At 40.9% G+C, this 16,073-nt stretch overlaps 1 protein-coding gene across 1 annotated transcript in view; it reads right to left on the reverse strand.

Annotated features, from left to right (window-relative positions):
* kpnb3 (karyopherin (importin) beta 3) overlaps nucleotides 1-16,073 on the reverse strand; it is a 73,649-nt gene that overhangs the window by 27,505 nt on the left and 30,071 nt on the right. Inside the window, exons 6-13 of the mRNA XM_063048417.1 lie at nucleotides 15,005-15,109; nucleotides 13,204-13,326; nucleotides 12,089-12,209; nucleotides 7,267-7,354; nucleotides 5,657-5,763; nucleotides 3,051-3,175; nucleotides 1,727-1,816; nucleotides 934-1,107 (exon numbers count right to left, since the gene is read on the reverse strand). Coding sequence (XP_062904487.1) covers nucleotides 934-1,107; nucleotides 1,727-1,816; nucleotides 3,051-3,175; nucleotides 5,657-5,763; nucleotides 7,267-7,354; nucleotides 12,089-12,209; nucleotides 13,204-13,326; nucleotides 15,005-15,109 — 933 coding nt within the window. The remainder of the gene's footprint in view (nucleotides 1-933; nucleotides 1,108-1,726; nucleotides 1,817-3,050; nucleotides 3,176-5,656; nucleotides 5,764-7,266; nucleotides 7,355-12,088; nucleotides 12,210-13,203; nucleotides 13,327-15,004; nucleotides 15,110-16,073) is intronic.

Below are 16,073 nucleotides of genomic sequence, written 5' to 3' on the forward strand. Positions count from 1 at the left end.
ACCTCTTGCCATTTATTTAGAACATGGTTGATAATTAACTCCATCTACCAACTTTGATTCCATTTCTTAATACCATCCCCTATGACAACCAAGAATAAAAACCCCAAAATCAGCCGTTTCAATAGTCTCCAGAATCAACAATTTTTTGTGTGGACAAAGTTTCTACACTTGGTAGCTTGGTGCTTATTTTAACCCTTGTACCAATACCTATAGAAAATATTCTCTTTATGTAGTCCACTTTCTGACTTGAATCTTTGCAAGTAAATCATCATTTAGCTTGGAGTTCCCTCATTAGGCTAAATCTGTAGGCACCCCTTGAAGGAGCAACCGATTCCTCGAAGTACACTGGGAAAACTGAACAGTTCTCCAGATGGGCCATGACTCAAGCATCATTTCTCTTCAAGGTAATACCTAACCCATTAACTAATTTGATTATGTTTTTTCCATTGTGTATTCTGCTCCTCAGAAACAGCTGGCCCCATCTATTTAAGCTACCAGTGCCTTCTATGACCATGGATATACAGTTCTGTGGTGCAGAAATCTGTGCAGTCACAGGACAAGGCACAATACAGTGTTGGCTGCACACTGCTGTCTGCTTTGAAATTCAGTTCCACTGACATTAACTAACCTGAATCTCATAAGTTGGATACAACAAGCAGCTGCGACTACATAATAAATTTAACGCTAGTGACTTAAGATAGATTTTTACTTTTATTTGTCATTGATAAACATGAAGGTGAATCTCGAGTGCAAACATCACCAGCGAAAACAAAATTTCACTAGCCTCCCCCTCTTCCGCCATCTCAGTGACAAAAATCTTACAAACAAACTTATTCTTCCCCCACCCCCCCACCGAGTATTCAACCAGTTCTCATTGCATTAAGAGTTTCAATCAGCAGCTACAAAAATACTGAGGAACTGAAAGCAAGTTACCTCCTGTAACTTAGCCACCATGATAACATGCAGGTGATTTACGAGATTATCCAAGTACGGGAGTAACAGTGATTTGGGGCAATCTTCAGTGAAGTTAATGAGGGCTGCAGCAGCATGAGCTTGAACTCGCGGATTAGCTTGATCTTCCATTGTTTGCAAGAGCGCTGAAATGACCTGTTTGAAACAAAATTAATACTGATACCAAGGCTGGTTCCGGGCCCTTTGTGTGAATTTCTACACATTGCTGGGTCAGGCAGAATTGAGACCAATTATAAATTTAGCAATTTAGGATAAACAACCAAGTTGGACAGTGGCAAAGCCATTCAAATATGACCCAAGCTCATTTTAGCACTATTTATTCCTGGAATGTGAAAGCAGCTGGTAAATGCAGCATTTATTGTCCATCCTGAACAGCTCTTGAGCTGTTAGACCACCTTCAATGGTAGTTTAGAGCCTACACAGTTTAATTAGAATGGTTAAGGATGGCAGGATACTCTGTTGAATGCATCAACCATCTCAGCTGAATCTTTACAAAAATCTGGTAGCTTAATGTTAATCTTTTTATTCCTTATTTAATAATGCAATTTTAAACTGAACAACTGCCATGGGGGAATACAAACCCATGTTACTGAATCAATGGACCATTACTAGATTGCTCAGTGAACCACCCACTGATAGCCCAATATGACATTGCTACTGTACCCTCTTCATTTATGAACTGATGTTGAAGCACATGGTGTCTTAATACTGCTTTAAAAAGACAACTATTCATCATTGACTTCAAGATGCTTACCTTGTCGTGAAACTTTCTCTGGAACGTTGGTGCAAAATCTGTGGCCATCTGACCTATGGCGTTACATGCTGCATACCTAACCCTTGGGTGCTAAAATTAAATTATAAGGATATTATATTTCAAATCCTCCACTTTAGAATTTAAGCACTCTAACTAAATGTAACAAATATCTGTACAGATTACATATTATTTTATATACACACACACATACACTCTCTGTAGCCACTTTAATAGATACACCTGTTCATTAATGCAAATATCTAACCTGGCAATCATGTGGTAGTAACTCAATACATAAAAGCATGCAGACGTGGTCAAGCGATTGAGCTGATGGCTAGACCAATCATTAAAATGAGAAAGAAATGTGATCAAATGACCGACTGTGGAATTATTGTTGGTGTGGTTTGAGTACCTCAAAAACTGCTGATCTCCTGGGATTTTCACACAGAGTTTAAAGAAGGTGTGATAAAAAGACCCAGTGAGAAGCGGCAGTTCTGTGAGTGAGAGGCCAGAGAAAATTGGCAACAGTGGTATAAGCTGACAGCAAGGCAACAGCACTCAAATAACCATGCTTTACAACAGTGGTGTGCAGAAGAGCATCTCTGAATGCACCCATTGAACCTTAAAGTGCATGGGCTGCAGCAGAAGACCACGCTGGGTTCCACTCCTGTTCGTCAAGATCAAGAAACTGAAGCTACAGTGGGTACAGGCTCAACAAAATCAGACAGTCGATGTTTGGAAAAGCATCATGTGGTCTGAAGAATCTCCATTAAGCACACATCAGCTTAAGGTGGTTCCACGAACATGACAATGAATTCAGTATATTTCAATAGCTTCCACAGTCACCAGATCTCTTTCCAAACAGAGCATCTCTGGGACGTAGTGGAACAGGGGAGTTGCAGCATGAACATGCAGCCGACAAATCCACGGCAACAACATGTTATCATGTCAACATGGACCAGAATCTCCAAGGAGTGTTTCCAGCATGAAGAATTCATACTCTTGGGGTGGGGTACTAATAATGATGCACCTAATAAAGTGGTCATGGAGTATGCATATGTACTTGACAGATTTGATTCTCTCCACAATTTTTACCAATTTGCTTGTAATTATAGCCACCAATCCCTGCAGTGCATGCTCAAAACAGCTTTATTTTTAAAATTTGGGTATCATTCTCCTGAACTAAATGTCTGTTAAGGGCAGTCTCTGATGAGAAAAACTCCCTCTTTAGACAGAGCCCAGAGAGGTTTCAGCCAACTTTACATACAAACAATGAACAGTAACAGGACATTCATCCCAAACCTATGCATTTGGTTTCACTTACTGGATCTTGAAGGAATAACAAGACGAAGTTCACAATCTCACTGAGGATCCCCTCCATTTGCTGATGACACCCTTCCCCGATGGCTGACAAGGCCATTAGTCCTGCGTGTCTGTACCTCCAGTCAGCTGTAGGGAAACAAACTGTGTTGACCACATGCACTTACACAACTTCAATGACATGCTCAAGACTCAATCGGGCAAAAAAAATTTTGTGATTGTAGTATTGGGAAAAGCAATTTAAAAGGTAGCCATAAAATTAAGCTTTGTGTCTGACCTTGAGGGAAGAGAGAAGTAGGTTGAGGAGGAAACTCTTCGCTGATTCTGCACAATGGGAAGTATGGACAAAAATATCGAGGCAAAGGAAATGCAAAAGAAGTGCACCTGTCTATTGTTGTGAAACCAACAGATGGTCATTCCATTTTAAGGACATTGGCTGCTCTTTGAATGGGCATTTGGCAAAACCAGTTCAATAAAAAAAAACTAAGCCACATATCAACCTTGTTGACATGTAACATATCACTTCCAGTCATCCAAGCATTACTCTAGTAATCCATTGGAAAATTCATCTAATGCATTTTGTTAGAAACTAGACACCAGTAGAACAACCATCACACAGACAATGAAGACTTCCAAAATGTTAGATAATTTGTATTAAAGCAGTGTCCATAATTTCACCACAAATTTATTCCATATTAATAAGACATTTTTTAAAAAAAGATCACATTAAGGTCAGCGTGATAAATTCCCAGAAGCCTGCTACCAACAACTGAAAAGGATCAAATGGATTGGAGAAATTTAGTTTTAATTAACTGTAGCTTTCTCCAAGTCAATAGAAAATAGCAGGTTCAGAATTGAAAACACAGGAGACCTTAGATGCTAGAAATCAGCAGCAAAACACAAAGGCACTGGAGGAAGCCAGACAGTCTGTCACCATCAACGGAGAAAAAGAGCAGCTGACATTTCAGATTGAGAGCCTTCATCAGGACTCAAATAGTCTTCACTCAAAATGTTGCCTGTCCATAGATGCTGCCTGATCTATCAAGTTCCTCCAAAGCCTTTGTGTGCTTCCTGAGGCTGAGAAGAGAGATTTTTTTGAAGATCATGTGTATTAGAAGTGGTTTAATCGAAGAAAAGTGGCCAAGTGCCCTGTTCTTCTAATCAAGGAGTTCATGACCTCTTCATGACACAAGAGTCTACCCTTGTCCGTAACTGTCCAAATCAATACCAAATCAAAGATTGAATTTTGAGAAAAACTGAAGTTCAAATGAATATGAGAATTCCAAATTTCTACCAACCTCAACTAGAAATGTGCTCCGGTTTCCGTCTCAGAAGCCTGACTCTGAGTTTTAAGATTATTTCCCCCGTATTCCATGTGTTCTGACCAACTGAATTACATTACATAATCCCTATTTTACAAGCAAATATTTCAAAAGTAAAGACTGGTGGCAATGCCAAACACACTAAAGCAATGGTGCACTGTGATATTAAAAGTATTTCTGAAATACATTTCCAGTTTTCTCTGGGTTTCCCCACAACCCCTCCACACAATATACTGAGAACATTTTAAAAGAGGAACTGATATTCAGATCTGCTTAAACATCTGACAGTATGAAGACATTATTTACACCCATTTGTGGGGAGTTTGCCTGTGGTGAGCAGTGCCAACTGTGGCATGTATTCAGCCCATGCTTGTCAATAGAACTTAGAAATAATGAACACTTAATAAAATACTGGGTTGACTAGCTACCTTCTAACAAAAATTAACGTATCACAACATGGCAATATTCCTTAGATCTAAACTAATCTGAGTAAATAGAACAAACAACTTATACTAATTGATACGGGGCATAAATGATACAATATACAGAGGGAACAATTTGCCAGTTGCAAATAAGCTGTCAAAGTACACATTATTTAATTTGCTCAATCCTGAAGGCAAATCAATAACTGATATATTGGTTGCCATGAATAGAGAGCCACCTAGAATTTAGTACCTGTTAGCATAAGCAGGTATTTACATTAAACCTACGCACCGTCTTTGGTAACGTCAAAAAAGAACACTAGCAAAATGTTCTTAAACTAGAGCAGAACTGGAAATTAGAAACAACTGAAGATGCTGGAAATATGGAACCGTGAAGTGCTGGAAACATTTAACATGTCAGGCAGCACTTGTGGAAGGAGTAAGAGTTAAAAATTTTAGGTCTGAAGCCATTTGCCATAATGATTCTAAGTCTTAACAAAGGGTTTCATGCCCGAAAGGTTAACCACCTTTCTCTTTCCTCCGATAGTGTTTTAAGCATTTTCTGTTGTTCTTTACAATAGCAGTATTGCTTTCCTTACCTCCAGCGTTCGATGTCAACTCTAAAAAGCAAACAGGCAATTACACAAAACAGCTTTGAAACCAATCTTCCATAACTGAAAGAACATGGTCTCCAACCACTCAGTTAACATTGCTTACTACTTCAAAGTGAGTGTCTTGCAAGCTTGTTAAACAAGATACAGTTATGGCCCATTTTATTAAGACATTCTATAGGCAGGTATGAGATCTGACCAACATAGTTACCCACTTTGAATGGATTTCTAAATTACTAAATGCATTATACTCACAGTTTTGTAACATCTGCATGATATGTTCTTTGATCAGTGGGAGCACTACTTTACCACCAAGGCCACAGGCAATCCTATCCAGGGCACTCTCACCCGCAACAGCATTGCTAGATTCAGAGAAAGAGCAGTCTTTGATTCCAAGGAGAACTGATTTACTGGCAAAGCTTTCAAATGTTAAATCATGCCAAAATATTAAAAACTTATGTCTAAAGGATAATATCTATAACTGCTTTAAACCCAAACCCAAGTATAGAAGAACTACCAGTAAGATGGCGGTGTGCTCTGATGCAGCAGCTTCTACAGGGTCTACCAAAAGTGTTACCGTCTTTTTAAAATGTGTTTTTTTTTACGATTGCAAGACCATCTTGCAGATCTATTGTATCAGCAAGTTGCTCGTTGGCTGTACAAACTGAAGCAGCTGCATTTGGTGTGGACTGTGATGCTGCTTGTGACAGTGTAGCATCAGTGTATGAAGGAGATGTAAAGTCTAACAGCAAGTGATTATCAAAGTTACTTTTCTTGTGATCCCAAGATCCTGTTGGACATTGGTGGTGTGGAATGCTGCGTCCAATTCATTGGCTTATTGGCAAATGGTGGTGGGGGCTGCATGGTGTCAGTCACAGCAAGGACTAAGACTAAAGCTGTGGTGAGTCAGTGCTGTATTCAGTGTTCGCTTGACAGTTTTCAACAAATCAAACTTCTGAAATGTTGGGGATTGTGTTTCAGCTTTATTCCAATTTTAAAAGGAAAATTTTACTTAATAACTTGCATTAATGTGGTAAATCACCATAAGGCGTATAATCAAACACATTAGACAGTGAGATATTAGAAAGGCCAGAGGGGTGGAAAACACATTTGATAAAACAAAAGTGGAGCCAGAGACAGTCACTTGGCTCCTTGCAGCTGCTCTTCCATTCACTATAGTTAAAGCTGATCTAATTGTAATGATCAATATCATTCCTCATATGTAACCACTAGCTCAAAGTTTCCCCACAAGGTATCTTCACTATGTACAGTCCAGCAAGACCTGTTAAAATTAATCCAGTTTGCATTTCAGATGGAAACGGTACACATTCTTTGAGTCACTCAGCTCTGGAGTGATTTAGGGCTCATTGTGGGTTAGATGCATGGGTCAGAATGATTTTGCAGCAATAAGTCTGTCTTGTTCCCATAAGGAGAGGGAAAATCCATCTTCCATTGAAATAACAGGCACCTAATCTAATACAGGATTATTGACAATCCCTGTGCAAGCATATGCAACCATTAGTAATTAATTTGAAAGAAATCAGAAGAAATAGTCTTGCAGTGAGCTACACAAACTGTTAGGGTAAAGAAAGAAAAGTTAGATTGCGAAGTCAAGAGTCAAACCAATTATCATTAATCTTCTTTCCTTCCATAGACAAATACATTCCGATGTTGCCAGAATGGAAGTCACTCACACGAGTACTTTTGAATTATATCTGCCCAGTGTAAAGTATTAACCAATCAGATTTTGTGACCCTGTTGACGAGTCAAAATTAAAAATGAGACGTACTGAACGATGGTCCAGATTTGTTGGATTCAGACCCTTAACATATTTGCTATATTAAAAAATGTCATATACGAATTACCTATCAAAGTCATCATCTTCAAGCTCATCTGAATTTGACCAGTTGTCATCATTTTCTAAATCCACCATCATTGCCAGCATCTGAGGAACTGAAGCAAGATAATTTAGGGTGAAAAAGACTGAAAATTGCAAATTGCTGTTTACAATAGCACTTGCCACTAAATAACAACTTTAGAATCATTATACATAACTGCTTATTATCATTCACACATGCCTGTCCAAAATTGCACACGAATAGTTTACTGTAAATAGTACTTTCTTCCTAAACACATTCTATTGAAACCATAAGATATTCAGCATTTTTTCCTACAATGTCAACTAGTATTTCAAGAGAATTTGAAAAAGCACACTGACTTGACTGGTTGTGCAAAACAAAAAAAAAAGCAGAATTACTAATTCTTAGATCTGGCTTTAAACATGGAAGTTGTATGGGACCAGAACATTCACTCATTTACTCTCAAGTGAGGATGTACCTTCCCCCACTGCACTGAGGCTATTTTGTGGTTTGCATTAGCTAGAGGTATTACCCAAACCCACAGCAAGCTCCTACTCTTATTTAATGTACAAATGTGCAGTTCCTCAAACATGGTATATCATACACACAAGAAAACTGACCCAAGCAGCTCAAAGTAAATTTATTAACAAAGTACATAACTATCACCATATACAACCATGAGATTTGTTTTCTTGCAGGTATGTTCAGTAAATCCAAGAACCATAATAGAATCAGTGAAGGACCACACCTAACAGGGGAGACAAACAACCAATGTGCAAAATAGAAACTGCGCAAATACAAAATAAATAATAATAATAAAAAGTAAGCAATAAACAGATAACATCAGACAAAGTGCCCTTGAAAGCGAGTCCACAGCTCACGAGAACAGTTCAGTGATGGGGCAAGTGAAGATAAGTGAAGTTTGCCTCCACTGGTTCAAGGGCCTGATGGTTGAGGGGTAATGACTGCTCTTGAACCTGGTGATGGAAGTCCTGAGGCTCCTGTACCATTCTCCTGATGGCAGCAGTGAGAAGAGAGCATGATTCGGTTGATGGGGTTCCCTGATGATGGATTGCTGCTTTCCTGTGACAACACTCCGTGTAGGTGTGTTCAATGGTTGGGAGGGCTTTACATCAGATGGGCTGGGCTGTATCCACTACTACTTGTAGGATTATCTGTTCAAGGGCTTTGGTGTTTCCATACCACGCCGCGATGCAACCACTCAATACGCTCTCCACCATGCATCCATACAAGTTTGTCAAAGTTTTGGATGTCATGCTAAATCTTTGCAAACTTCTAAGAAAGTAGAGGCATTGCTGTGCTGTCTTCATATTTGCACTTGCGTGCTGGACCCAAGATGGATACTCTGAAATGGTAACACCAAGGAATCTAAATCCTGTTTCCTCCTTTTGACACCAATAATCAGCTCCTTCGTCTTCCTGAGAGGGGTTGTTGTTGTGGCACCACTCAGCCAGATTTTCACTCACTCTCCTTTATTCTGATTCGTCACCACCTTTGATTCAATCTAAGGCAGGAGCCATCTCTGCTTTCCAAGACTGCTTTGAGCACACTGACTGGCACACGTTCAGGGAGGCTGCAACCGATGGCAACTCTACTAACTTTGAGGAGTACACGGCATCAGTGACTAGCTACATCAGCAAGTGCATCGATGACGTCACTGTGGCCAAGACCATCACCACACGCGCTAACCAGAAGCCATGGATGACCGCGGAGGTGTGTGCGCTGCTGAGGACCCGTGACTCTGCCTTCAGAGCAGACAACAAGGCAGCCCTAACAACAGCGAGGGCCAAAATGCCCCAGGCCATCAGAGAGGCAAAGCGTGCACACGCCCAGCAAATCCACAGCAACTTCCAGGACAGCGGCAACAAGCGGCGCATGTGGAAAGGCATTCAGGACATCACCAGCTACAAGACAACACCACCTGACTATGCTGGTGATGCCTCCCTACCAGATGCGTTGAACTTCTATGCTCGTTTTGAGGCGGAAAATGATGTGGCGACGAGGAAGACCACTCCTCCTCCAAATGAACTGGTGCTGTGCCTTACTGTGGTCGACGTAAGGAGAACCCTGTGCAGGGTCAACCCAAGGAAGGCTGCTGGGCCAGAGAATATTCCTGGCAGAGTGCTTAGAGGTTGTGCAGACCAGCTAGCTGAGATTCTCACTGACATCTTCAACATCTCCCTGAGCAGCACCGTCGTGCCTACATGCTTCAAGGCCACCACCATCGTCCCCATGCCGAAGTCTTCAGTGTCCTGCCTCAACGACTACCGTCCCATCGCACTCACATCCATCATCATGAAGTGTTTTGAGAGGCTGGTCATGAGGCACAGCAAGACCCCCTGCAGTTCGTGTACCGTCCCAACCGTTCAACAGACGACTCCATTGCCATCACCCTCCACCTGGCCCTAACCCACCTGGACAAAAAAGACATGTACGTTCGAATGCTGTTCATAGACTTCAGTTCAGCATTCAACACAATCATTCCTCAGAAACTGATTGGAAAACTGAGCCTACCAGGTCTGAACACCTCCCTCTGCAACTGGATCCTAGACTTTCTGACTGGGAGACCTCAGTTAGTCCGGATTGGAAGCAGCATCTCCAACACCATCACACTGAGCACGGGGGCCCCCCAGGGCTGTGTGCTCAGTCCACTGCTGTTCACTCTGCTGACCCACAACTGTGTTGCAACACAAGAGCTCGAACTATATCATCAAGTTCACGGATGACACAACCATGGTGGGTCTCATCAGCAAGAACGATGAGTCAGCATACAGAGGAGGTGCAGCGCCTAACGGACTGGTGCAGAGCCAACAACCTATCTCTGAATGTCAACAAAAGAGATGGTTGTTGACTTCAGGAGGACACTGAGCAACCACTCTCTGCTGAACATCGACAACTCCTCCGTAGAGATTGTTAAGAGCACCAAATTTCTTGGTGTTCACCTGGTGGAAAATCTCAACTGGTTCCTCAACACCAGCCCATAGCAAAGAAAGCCCAGCATCGTCTCTACTTTCTGTGAAGGCTGAGAAAAGTCCATCTCCCACCACATTCTACAGAGGTTGTATTGAGAGCATCCTGAGCAGCTGCATCACTGCCTGGTTCGGGAATTGCACCATCTCGGATCGCAAGACCCTGCAGCGGATAGTGAGGTCAGCTGAGATCATCGGGGTCTCTCTTCCCGCCATTACATTTACACCACACGCTGCATCGTAAAGCAAACAGCATTATGAAGGACCCCACACACCCCTCATACAAACTCTTCTCCCTCCTGCCATCTGGCAAAAGGCACAGAAGCATTCCGGCTCTCATGACCAGACTGTGCAACAGTTTCTTCCCCCAAGCCATCAGACTCCTCAATACCCACAGCCTGGACTGACACCAACCTACTGCCCTCTACTGTGCCTATTGTCTTGTTTATTACTTATTGTAATGCCTGCACTGTTTTGTGCACTTTATGCAGTCCTGGCTAGGTCTGTAGTCTAGTGTAGTTTTTGTGTTGTTTTTACGTAGTTCAGTGTAGTTTTTAATATTGTTTCATGTAGCACCATGGTCCTTAAAAACGTTGTCTCGTTTTTACTGTGTACTGTACCAGCAGTTATGGTCGAAATGACAACAAAAAGTGACTTGACTTGAAGACAGTGGTGTCATTAGAGCTGTGCTTAGGGAGTAAATCTGGGGGCTAAGCACAAGGCCTTGTGGTGCACCTGTGCTGATGGAGATGGCAGAGTGTTGCCAATCTGAATTGACTGGGATCAGCAAGTTTGGAAGTAGAGGATCCAATTACACAGGGAGGCACTGAGGCCAAGATCTTGAAGCTTACTTGAGGGGATGATAATATTGACTGCTGAGCTGTAGTTGATAAAGAGCTTCCTGACGTATGCAACTTTGCTGTCCAGATGTCCCAGGGTTGAGTGAAGAGCCAGTGAGATGGCATCTGCTGTTGACCTGTTGTGCCGGCAGGCAAATTGAAGCAGATCCAAGTCACTTCTCAAGCAGGAGTTGATAGGTTTAATTACCAACCTCCCGAAACACCAGAGTGAATGTAAGTGCTACCCGATGATAGTCACCGAGGCAAGTTACCACGTTCTCCTTGGGCACCGGTATAATTGAATCCTGGTTTAAGGTGGTGGGTATCTCAGACTGTTGAACCGAGGTTAAAGATATCAGTGAACACTCTAGCCAGTTGATCCACACAGGTCTTTAATACTCAGCCAGGTACCCCATCTGGGCCGGATGCTTTCCATGGGTTCACGCTCCTAAAGGATGCTCTCATGTCAAAGACTGAAATCACAGGGTCATTAGGGAATAAAGGTTATGTAGATTTAGCACACAAGTGTCAAGCCAGGCACAGACCAGCCTCTTTCATATTCCTGCAGTGGGACATGGACAAGCTGGAGTGGGGAAGACGAAAGATTATGGTGGGTCAAGGACTGGAAAGCATTTTAAAGAAAAATGCTGGTCATTGACAGATCAAGAGAAAGGATTAAACAAAAAGCAAGCAAAATTAAGAACAAATAGCAATCAAGATTTCTGTTGAAAGAGCTGCAAAACGAATTCACCAGGTTTAAAGATTAGACAAGAAATAGGTTCAATCTTCAATATTTGATTGCATAAGATTAATGAAAGCAGTTGGTAAAAGTGACTGGGAACATGAGCACAAGTGGCAGGTAAACACCTACAAAAGGCAGAGTCAGCCATAACACCATCAAGCATTCTATAGGATCTATGCACTTCAACTCTAATCTGGAAAATGCACGACGATCAAATGAGTATTATGAAATTCCAATAAACGCCACCCATTACTTACTGGCTTGTGACACAATATTGGTATGCTTTCTTAACATGGCAGAGGCAGTCTCCGACAAAGTCACTATTACTTCTAATGCCAGCTGGCGTTGCATATTTTGCAAATTAGTGTCTGCACAGAGCTGTAGGTTAGAAAGGGCACATTACCATTAACAAACCTTTTACAAAGACCACAAAACAAAGATATGCTTTTTTTTTTTAAGGGCACAACTATCACTGGACAGTTAAATTAAGTGCCAACAGCAAATATGCATTCTGGAACTATCATCAGACACCTCTCCTTCTTCCTTGTGCTAGGTAACATTTTACCAATTTATAACAATCAGTGACTGAAATTAAAATTATTCCTTTACAGTCAACTATGTTCTAAATATCAACACACATAAATACACAACTCATATTAAAGGTGGTGGATTATTATTTCCAAGAAAAAAAAAAGATTTACTGTGCATGAGAGTGCATTTACTGTGCAGCTGTTTTTGATTAAGCATATATATTTTGAATCTGGAAGTGATTGCTTGTCAATCTCCGCACTATCAAAACTCTCCTGGAGGGTCATTTCAAAAGGAGCATTTAGGAGGCAGCAACATTACATGGACCTGAAGTCAGACAGCCCAGATGAAAAAGGTGACATCTTGCCATCCTTGTCAGACATCAGTGAACAGATGATTTTTTAAAAAAAAAAGTACAATCAGGTAATTTTATGGTCACAGTCAAAGACAGTAGCTAAATAGCTCCAGATTTATTTAATTAGCTTCTATTAAGATATCTGAACTTGTGCCTCAAGATCATTTGTCAAGGGCTTCAAATTAATAACCTATTAATTTAACAGATCTGTCACTCTACCACAGTATTCTGTGCTAGGTCATGCTAAAATAAAAGTCCCCTAAAATACTTGTAAAATTTCAAAATACAAAGCTCCAATTAGGACATCTTAAGGTATATTCATCTGTGAATACTACCCAGAGACACACAAGGAAATCAGCAGCAAATAGCTGCATGTTTGATACACAAGCACCAAATCCAAACGATTGCACTCCTGAAGAGGATACATTTATATACGCATTTACCTGCATATATTTAATTAGGATAAAGAGAAATCTTTACAGGGCTTACCTTGAGGCTCAATGTTAATGTTGGTTCAAGATGAGGGCGCAAATATTTTGGTGTGGTATCTGCAAGCTCCACCAATGACTTCAGCACAGAATCATCATTTTGATAACAGGAGTCATTAACAGCCTAAAAACAATGACAAAGGTGAAGGAGAAATGGAAAAGTATTATTAACATATTTGCAACCACAGTTATAAGGCCAACAAAGCAACTTATGTCAGAGAAGCAAAGCAACTTATGTCAGAGAAGCACAGCAACTTGTATTTTCAAAACAAACTAATTTACAATCTAACACTTGACTTTCTTAAAAAAAAGGTGTACTAGTTGATATCATTTCTAATGCCCTGACTCATTTCAAGGATAAAATGCTGAATACAAAAAAGAAAATGCTGCAAAACACGATAGATAACACTTCTGGAGAGAGAAACAATTGTTTCAAGTCCTGATGAATGTTCTTTGACCCAAAACATTAACCTTTGTTTCTCTCGCTCTCCATAGACACTGAATATTTCCCATATTTTCTATTAGAACACACCCAAATTTGTTCAAGCCTACATCACCATTACACAACTCCAAGGTTCTGTACGTCCTTAATTTCCTTCACCTCTCCACAAGCATGTCTTCAACTGCCCAGGTCCCAGGCTCCACAATTCTTGCCCTCGTCCCCTCCGTCCTCGAAAATATCCTCTTCTCATCTTTTCAGCCGAGCATAGTCACCAGCTCTATTGTTCTCCGGTATTACATTAATCTGATTACATTCCTACAAAGCATCCTTGGATACTTTACCTTTGTGTTTGGAATCTCTTGATTATAAGATGCTGGTGACATACATTGCTTTTCAGTGTAACATTTACTACTCAAAAGTATGCACTGCTGCATGAAAAATTAGAGATCTTTTAGAATTATGAGAGGCATAGATAGGGTAGACAGTCAAATATCTTTCTCCAGTGCAGGTATGTCAAACACCAGAGGACAGGCTTTTAAGGTTATGGGGGGGAGGGGGGAGAGAGAGAGGGGTGGGGGGGGTGGGTAGGGAGGAGGAGAAAAGAGGGAAATATTTAAAATCAATGTGAGGGGCAGGTTTTTTTTTAAATATGAAAAAGGGCAAAGAATGGTAAGTGGCTGAGATGGGTTACCAAAGGTAGTAGTGGAAAGCAGGCAGTTTGGTGGATTTTGAAAGACTTTTAGATAAACACATGACTGTGAAGGGAATAGAAGGAATCTGATGAAACACAGAAGGAAGACATTTAGTATAAATAAGCATCAAGACTGGTACACATCATGGGTCAAATGACTTGTCCAGTGTGGTACAGCTGTGTTCTATGAAACAACGAATAATAACAACTCAAGAGTTACCTGGAAGGACAGCACCGAAGCAAGGCTTTCAGCCCAGAAACTCTATGCAGGTCCACAAATGAGTCATCTCTATTCCCTTTCCCCCATCAATATATTCAATTCCTTTCTCCTTCAAATTTGACTCATGCCCCCTTAAATATACTCATTGTATTTGCCTTAATTGCTTTATAAGGTTACATGTTTCACATTCTAACCATTCTCTGGTTAGAATCTAACCCCCTATCTGCCTCCACCCAACTCCTCCATTAGAAGTAACTATATCAATTTTGCATTTTGAATCATTAGTCAGAATTCTCTTACCAACAGCAAATAGGTTACACACATACTATTGCTCAGACCCCTTGGTTATTTGGAATGAGTTTGCTATTACAACCTTTGTACCAGTGATGATTAATAAAAAAAAACAGATGCAGAGTGGTAAACGTCATGCAGAAAGAAAAACTCCTTACCTGCAGAATTCCAGGCAGCATGTCAGCAAAGTGTTTTTGTAAGGGAGCGTTGTTCTCATTGGCCAGAACAAACGCTGCTGCAGCCCTAGCAGCCAGCATTCGAATCTAGAGGAAAGCCACGTGGATGAATTAACGTGTGGAAAATGCACAAACTGCCTTACTCAAGTACAAAAGCAGACAATCAAAACATAAATTTACCAACACAACAGACTCCACTGACTGTGTACCTCATAACTCCTCATCTCCAATCCTCTTGGGCCATATAATGCTCTCTTCATTTCTGGTTACATGTGGACCACCCCTCATCACTCCACCACTTGTGGTCAAGCCACCAGGACCCCAAAATCCCTCATACTCTGGAATTTCTTTGAAGCTCCAACTCTCTTTGGTTCCCCTTAAAACTTAACCTCTCTATCTCTTTACATGGTGCCATAACAAGTTTTATTTGGTAATACAGATAAACCGCACCCCCCCCCAGAAGTAGTCCTTTACAAAAAGTAGCAACCTACTGATATCCAAAGTACTGAACTTCTATCCACAATGTGATTTCTATACTGAACCTGTACATTAAGTTGCAATTTACATCAAGATTTTTTATTCCTAGTTATTAACAGCTAGCCATTTTAACAGCAGCTACTGAACTTGAATTTCCTTTGAACTTAAAGAACGTTTTTGATAACTAAGCAAATCCCTCAGATGTACAGTTTTGTGACAAAGTTTGCTATGAAAGGTCTGGAGTGGGGTTCCCAAGCTGGGGTCCATGGATCCCTTGGTTAATGGTAAGGCTCAATGGCATAAAAAAAAGGTGGTGGGGAACCCCTGGTTTACAGTGATATGGGCCAAATGAGAGTAGCTCGGATTGAAGTCTTGGTTGGTATGGGTAACTTGGGCTGAAAGGTCTGTTTCCATGCTGTATAACTGTGAATGATTGGAATTTACCAATATATACAAAGTCAGATCCTTCAAAGATGAGCAATTCTCTTTAACCTCAAAAAAGCATTTCAATTTCTCATGTGTTGCAGCCAGAAGTAACTCACACAAGAGTTAAAAAATACACGTGGACTAAGAT

Source organism: Mobula hypostoma, chromosome 5 (genome assembly GCF_963921235.1).
Source record: "Mobula hypostoma chromosome 5, sMobHyp1.1, whole genome shotgun sequence".
Classification (NCBI taxonomy): domain Eukaryota; kingdom Metazoa; phylum Chordata; class Chondrichthyes; order Myliobatiformes; family Myliobatidae; genus Mobula; species Mobula hypostoma.